Here is an 8,392-nt window from a genome sequence, read left to right as displayed (position 1 = left end):
AAAACCTAATCTCAAGAAAATAATAAATCCTAATATTAAACAGTCCGATCTCGGCAACGGCGCCAAAAACTTGACCGACGATTTTGGTTGAGAATAAATCTAGCAAGCGGGCTAGGTCAAGTAATAGTAATTTGATGATGAGTCCAGGTATCGTACCCACAGAGATTGAAGTTTAAATACTAGAATATGAATTATTTTTTTAAATTTAGGATAATCAAATTCAAGTGAGATGAGATAAATTACTTGAAACTAAATTAAACAATTTAAATAAATTAACTAAAGCCAAAAATAATCCAAGTTATTAATTTAGACGAAAATTTAAATTATTTAAAAATGTTTAAAGCGCACAGTGGTACCAAGACAAACTTATAATCCACGTGTCAAATTTAAATCCAATAAATTAATTACTTAATGCATGCCGAAATTCTAAAATTATCTATTAAACGATTTCTCGAATTACAAAATTAATTAAATCTAACAGTCCAATTATTCATAACTGAATTTAATTATATTCAACCGCATTAAGTCGCTATGAAAATCCAATTTTTCAACCTAAAGTTGCACATTGAAACTGAATACTATTTCTAGTCAATTTAACCATGTGTTGATTGATGTATGAAGCAAATATTAATCTATCGCATTCTGGTTGTAGATTAACCAACAAATATTCAACTTAATTGGTTAATTAAAAGAACATATGGTAAACGTCATCAATCAATGAATAAAAATAAATAATAGAATTGAATCAAACTCAAAACATCAAAAATAATTTGTCTTGGCCCTATCATGGCCTTAGTCTATAAAAATCTATTCCATAAATTCAAAACAAATATAAATCCATGTTTAAATTTAATGAAGAAAACATAGTTGAGAAGGAATGGAAGGAATTTTCAGTGATTTGGCGTGTGTCGAGAATTCCTCCTGTTTATGCCTTCAATCTTCCTCCCTTCAATTTTTCTTCCGCGCTGTTGCTGCTTCACTGTAGTCTTCCGTTCTGCACTTCCTCTCTCTTCCTCTGCTGTTACGGCTCCCCCTCTCTCTGTACGCTCTTCTAAATGGGCCTCCTCCTTCAATTCCTTTTAAGCCCATCTCAAACTTAAACCTTGTAGATAAGATTGTAGATTTTATTTTCAAATATGAGACTTCATCTTTATCAACATATGCACATATTTTTCTTCAAAAACTTCAATAATATCAAAATAATAATAAAATATAAGAATATTTTATTTCCTAATTCTTTTGGTATTTTTTTCCTTTGAAATCTTGTAAATTCATTTTATTTCTAAATTTAATCATTTTTCATCTTTTATACAAATATACAATTATTAATTCAATTAAGTACATAATTAGGGATAAAAAGTCTAGATAAACACAAATAAAACCCCTAAATCTCTATACGATTTGGGCTTATCAAGTGTCTATGCTGAAAACCCTTCCGTTGCTCCACTAATGTTATTTGTTTTTCAAGTGTGCAGATCATCTAATTCGGGCTCCCTCTACCCTGCCACTAACATTAGCAAGGAAGGAACAAGACTCAACCCAGTGAATTGCCCACTAGCTCTCCTAGTTTACCCAGACATCTTCAACTTATAACTTTTTGTACCAAGAAAAAAATGGTTATCATTTTTAATTGATTCACATACTCATCCCTTACACCCCATATAGATTAGACTGAAATCGTTAAGTATATTTGTCATTATTCCTCGGTTAGTTTTTTCCACTATTGTAATTTGATATTGACCGGAGCAACGTTATGTTTGTGATGTAGGTAACGATCCACTAAGTTTCTCTTAGGGTTTGCAAGAGCGACAACCATACATTCAGACTCTATCATCCAACATTCGTCCGAAACTTTCTAACCTAGACCGCGAATTTATTTGGCTATATCAATGTATTTAACCCATAGCGATATTGTCCGACCAAAAGCACGAAAATACTCGTACATACATAGATGTCAATTGCACAACTACTAGGATCTAATTTGGTACCAAATAAACTGAATTTTATTACAATATTTTGTACAAAAATTTTTTTTAATTATTTTGTTATTTAGCATTGTTTGGTAATGAGGCAATCACGGAGATTTGAGTCTTAGCGTGTATAATTTAAATCAAGGTTAAATGTAAATCCTGACAAGTTCACATTGCAATTAGTGACAAAATAGTCCATTACTATATGTTTTTTTTTTTTGTTGCAATTTCTAAAAAAATAAAAGCAATAATGGGCCAATTGTTCATAAATATTAAAATATAAATATTACCCATCACCAAAAATATAAATATTTTATTCTAAAAGGTAAATAAACTAACAACAGTAGGTCTCTTGTGATACGGTCTCACGAATTTTTATCCGTGAGACGGGTCAACCTTACCGAAATTCACAATAAAAAGTAATACTCTTAGCATAAAAAATAATATTTTTTCATTGATGACCCAAATAAGATATCTGTCTCACAAAATACAACCCGTGAGACCGTTTCACACCAGTATTTGCCAACTAACAATGTGTGATATATCTTAAATCACAAAATTTCTCAAATCAACAAAATATGAATTATATAATTTGATTTAAAAAATTAAATAAATAAATTAAAAATTTATTAAACTATATTAATTAATTATAGAAAAAAAACATTAAAATAATTTTAGCTCCGAGAGTAACGCAAGACGCGGCTTCTTGACGGGGTGAGGGCTTTCCACTTCCCCTTCCATACGAGAACCGAGACCCAGCCAGGACTCCGGCACCACCGGCAAATTCAAGTCGAAACCCCGGTGAGTTACGACGCCTGTGCCATCGGATGATGTCACCCTGTTGTTGCCGCCACCGGCGCCTTCGTAATGGCGCCGCATGTGTCCTCCCAAGGCCTGTCCGGTGGGAAAGCACTTGTGGCATATGGAACATTCGTGGGTTCTACCTCCGGCAGCGCCTGAGGTGGCGGTGGCAGTGGTGGCTGAGCCGTTGTCACCGCTGGTTTTCCGATGGCTGGCTTTGTGTCCTCCCAAGGCTTGGTAAGACATGAAAGCCTTGTTACAAACAGAACACTTGTACACCAGATTCTGGACTGATGACTCCACTGCTGGCGGCAGCGGCGACGGAAGACGGGCTCGGTTAGGTGAGTTTTTAATCTGTTGGTGGGCGGTGGAGGAGGAGGCGGACGCACCGCTAGCGAGCATGATGAGGCAGAGTGCAAAGTACTCGTCTTCATTGACGGGCTGATGGATTCCGCCACAGGGACGCTTGGATCGCTTGCTTTTGTTCCATGACGACTCCTGGTGGTGGCGACGCGGTGGTGGTGATTGAAACGGCGGCGCGGGATCCGCGGTTGAGTTCAAAGCTTCAAGCACCATCTGAATTATAGGTCAAGAGGTATGAAAAATAGCGTTGTAGTATTCAGAATAGGGAAGCTATCAGTCGCATATATATTACATGCTAACAAGGTAGGGAAGGTTCTTGACAAGTGTTAGTGTGTGTGTATATATATATATATATATATATATAATTTTGATAAATTACATGTTTACTATGCATACTTATGTAATATCGATAAGGTGACATTCATCTATTAGATGTGATGAAACACGAAAAAATTCTACATCCGAAAAATGAGTGTCACTTCATCAATACTCACATAAATATACATAATTGGTGTGCAGCATATCAAAAATATGTGTAGATATATATAATTAAATAAGAGCAGAATAAAAATTAAAATATTCTAAAATTAGCAATTAAATTCTAAAAATCTTATATTTAGTCCTCATTACTGAATAACTCAAATTGTGAAATCTAAATTATTTTTCTCTAAAGTTAGCACCATTAGTTGATTTTTCATTCATAAATTATTTGATTTGATTTGATTTTGTACCAATAATTTGAACTAATTTATCAATGAATCTACTTGATATTTTTTTTTGAAATAAAATTAGTAGATGGGAATAGAGTACTAGTTTTATTTTAAATATTAAGATACATTATGTGTAAGTTAATCAAATAAAACTATATTTATCTTGTGCTTCAAGAATAATCAACTCTACAAAATTAACTAGTAATTTTAATATAGTTCATAACTAAACTAAGTCAAGAAAATAGTATTTTTTTATCAAATCGAAATGAGTATTTGGTCTGTTCTACGGTTTAAATGATTGTAGTCATACCACTACTATCAAAAATAACTTTCGATAAAACGACAAACGTTCGATCCTACAACATTTATTGATATTGGTTTTTCAGTAAGAAAATAGTATATCTGTTGTTTAGGAAAAATAAATTTATTTATTTTATTATAATATTCTTTTTTTTTTAGGATATTTTATTATTATATTCTATTTTCATATTGGAAAGAAAAAACACGTTTAATTCCAAAGTGGGGTTATTACTTGAGGTGCACGTGGAAGTGTGTGAGGTCAGAATGACAACATTGTAAGTGGCCGACTAAGCAAAGGTTAGAGCTCGGTCCAAGTCAAAGCTACTATACGCGCTCTATTTCTACGCAAATTATTATTTACTTAAAATATAATCTAATATAAAAATTGAGGGAAAAAAAATTTAATATTTGGAAAATATTTAATTAAGGTTATCTTTTATTATATGGTTTTTTTTTATTTTTTCAATTCAAGTGAGTTATTAGAGTTTGTATAATTTGAAACGGTCTCACACACACACATATATATGAGTAGGTCTCTTGTGAGACGGTCTCACGAATCTTTATCTGAGAGACGGGTCAACCCTACCGATATTCACAATAAAAAGTAATACTTTTAGTATAAAAATTAATAATTTTTCATGGATGACCTAAATAAGATATTTGACCCACGAAATTGATCCGTGAGACCGTCTCAATAGAGTTTTTGTGTATATATAATCGTGAGACAGGTTGACTCGGTTTATACCTACAATGAAAAGTAAGTATGTTTGACATAAAAATAATATTTTTTTACTCGAATCAACATATATTGCACAATATTTCTTCGTAAGATAACTAATGAAAAATGATATTTTTGTAGTAAAGATTAATATTTTTGACATAAAAAATAATATTTTTCATGGGTCGCTGCGAGACAGGTGGGAAATCTATTTCACAAAGTTGACTCGTTAGATCGTTTCACGTGAACTTATGTGGAGTTATTAATATCCAAAAAGATAGTATACAATCTATATTACTTTTGCTATCACTCTGCAGCGAGTAATATAAATTGAATAATTCGATGGTTACAATTGCCTACGCAAGTCAAAGCCATCTTTTTGTTAGCAGCCACGAAAAGAATAAATAGCGTCCCTTTCAACTATAATTTAGGTGACGCCAGTATGGTTCATGACATATTGTAAGTAGATGATACAAGGGAGATAGAGGATAATGGAAAATACTATATTTTAGTTATATTACTTTCATATATATATATATATTTTTATTTTTTGGTCATGTTGTTGGTTTATTTCGATCTCAAACCAATTATTTGTACACTTTTTGACTTTAGTCTTTTAATCAGAGTACTAATTGTTAGTCCTACGTACGATAATTTGATATAATAAATATGAAAATAAAGAATAAATTGGACATCGAAATTTACTAAAATGTCAACTACTCGTTTTCTTAAAAAATACTAAAATTTTTTTTCTCCATTAATTCGGCCGAACTACTTAAATAATTATATGAAATACTTTTGGAACATTTTAAAAATAAACCAACCAACTATATTTGAAAATCAAAAGGAAAATAGTTTGAATCATAAAATCGTCATACGTCTCAAATCCTAACTTAGCAAAATTGCTAAAACTAACGATCTCTCAAAAACCACTCAAAATCATGATCAAAGTCATAAAAATATCTTTAACATAATCATAAAAATCAAAAATCATAAACTAGTGCGGAAAACTAGCGATGGTCCTCGGGTTATGTGCACTTCAGTTCAGCAAAGTCAACCATCAAGACCGTCATTATCATTAATATCAATATCACCTGCATCAATCACACCTAGTGAGTCTAAAAACTCAACACATCATAATCTTGATATCAACATAATACGTATACATAACACATGCAACAGTGAAAATACTTGTACGTACAATAACATTTTCATAAATATTCATTTTCGTTTTCGTTGAATTCAGATCATTAATTGTGACTTTCGTATTCGTATTTGTATTCGTATTGGGGTGATGGATCCATCTACATGTAACCACATTACTGGGCGACGAGGACATCAGCGATAGTCTCACCCGTCAACTGAGCCTTGACCTACGTATTAACATATCATTGTATCACTTATTCATATTAGTCACAATTACTTCACTTCCTTCAACATTTCATTTTTTCATCACTTATAAAAATTAAACATGCATATAACGTTTTTCTTTTAAATCAAGCATACAACATATCTTTTAAATGTCTATATTAAATCATTGTAACTATTACATTTCAGTTTGGAGGATCAATCAAGTACCGATATTATAATCAATCTCAATATAATGAAGTATTGTGGATACATTTTTGAGGTCAAGTTTGATTTCATTTGAATTTTTTAGCAGTTGAGAAATTTTTAACCAATTACTTAAAGATTACAATATATTTTTCATTTTTTGAATGAATGATTTTGTGAATCTAATGCATTTTTAATTGTAGATATTATGGTACTGTTGTACATTTATTCAATTTTTGTGAATTGGAAAATATTTTTTAACTTCACTACTTTATGAAACAAAATGAACTTAAAAAGGTAATTCAAATACTTCATAAATTTTAGTTCAAATATAATCAACAATTTCTTCTTAAATTAAAATTAGGTTGCAGTGAAATATGGTTTATTACTTCTACACTATAAATAAATGATGAAGTAATATAACAAAAAATACTTTGACAAAATTCAAATTGTGTCAAAGTTATAGAAACCATTTATTTATCCCCAATTCAAAAATTATGAAGTCATCCGAATAAATTACTTCGTAAATCAATGTAACTTGTGAAGCCATGTTTGATCATGTACTTCGTTATTTGATAGAACTTACGAAGTAAAAGAACATTTTTACTTCGGAATCAGACTTATTTTGAATCGGTTATATCTCTTTAGACCAGCCAAAGATTTCATTTTTTATTGGACACAACCTTGGTTTTAAGACAAAGTAAAAAATGATCATTTTAATTCATATACGTCTACTTCAGTAGTTATATACTTATTACTTCATTTAATATCCGAAGTATATCAACAAAATTCTTCTAGTTAGAAAATAATGGAAATAAAATATATATTTTTGTCATGTGACTCGAATGTTTTCTATTTTTTGTCATATTATTAGTTATTTGCAGTATTAGTCCACTAATTTATATTTTTCGATTTTAGTTCTTTCATCAGATTGTTGACGTGATACCAAAAAATGATAATGTTTAATCGAAAACTGATAACATGACGATGACTATTACTAACATGTACGTTGTCACATCGGCATTTCGATGATAAGGACTAAAACCGAAAAACGAATGCACAACTTCGTAGATTAAGACCAGTTCTTCACTCAAGGACCAAGCATATTGATGTCAGACATTACTTCATCAGAGATCATACTCTAAAGAAGGCAATCAAGCTGGAATACATACCAACTGAACAACAGGCAGCTGACATCTTTACCAAACCATTACCCGAGACTAAGTTTTCTAACTTTCGCAATATCCTTGGTTTAATTGATCTATCTTAGTTATATGTTTGAATATTGTTTTGTCAGTTATTGCAAATTACTGTTCAGTTAGTCAATTGTTAGTTATTACTAGTTATAGGTCAGTTAGTTAATTGTCAGTTAGTCATATGCTAATTAGTGAACTGATATCAGTTAGTATGCAAAGGTAAACAGAAATGAATCGAAACAACAAATTTATTGATGATATCTTTCACACAGTACACGATTTATTTCCCTTTCAAGGGCTTTTAGCCATAGGGACATCCAACTAGATAATTCATTACATGAAATTCTTCTGTAGCTTTCCATAGAGACAATCTTTTCCAGCACACTCTGCTCCTTCTTAAGCATTAACTCTATCAAACCTTCATCAGTAGCAAGATCTGAAGTATGGATAACATCGAGCCGCCTCTTGTACTTGATTTCAGTTGCCTTCTGTTTATCAGTGGCAACTAATTTGTTTTGCTAATGGTCTGGAGGTTTTGTATTTTAGTGCAGGTGGACATAACTTTTTCCGAGACAAGATCCTCAATAGCTTCTTTCAAACTCTCCAAACGGTGAAGCGTTGCTAGAGAAAGAGGATTGTTGGAACTGTTTGTTCTATCCATTTGTACTTAATTGTTGTTGTTAGTATCTAATGACAGCAATCTTATTTATAGACAAATTCAAGAAGAAGAAATATAAGAAGACGAGAAGACTTCAGTCAACCAATTGCACTTGACTTATT

The 8,392-nt window shown here is 31.4% G+C and overlaps 1 protein-coding gene across 1 annotated transcript; it reads right to left on the bottom strand.

The window, feature by feature from the left end:
* Positions 1 to 2,522: 2,522 nt before the first annotated feature.
* LOC140975919 (zinc finger protein ZAT10-like) lies at positions 2,523 to 3,376 on the bottom strand. The gene has a single exon (XM_073439850.1). It carries the CDS (start codon positions 3,345 to 3,347, stop codon positions 2,634 to 2,636), a length of 714 nt encoding a protein of 237 aa, XP_073295951.1. The 5' UTR covers positions 3,348 to 3,376; the 3' UTR covers positions 2,523 to 2,633.
* Positions 3,377 to 8,392: the final 5,016 nt, after the last annotated feature.

The sequence above is a fragment of the Primulina huaijiensis genome, chromosome 4 (genome assembly GCF_012295235.1).
Source record: "Primulina huaijiensis isolate GDHJ02 chromosome 4, ASM1229523v2, whole genome shotgun sequence".
Taxonomy (NCBI): domain Eukaryota; kingdom Viridiplantae; phylum Streptophyta; class Magnoliopsida; order Lamiales; family Gesneriaceae; genus Primulina; species Primulina huaijiensis.
Note: the sequence above shows the minus strand (reverse complement) of the source record. Positions and strands in the feature narration are given on the sequence as shown.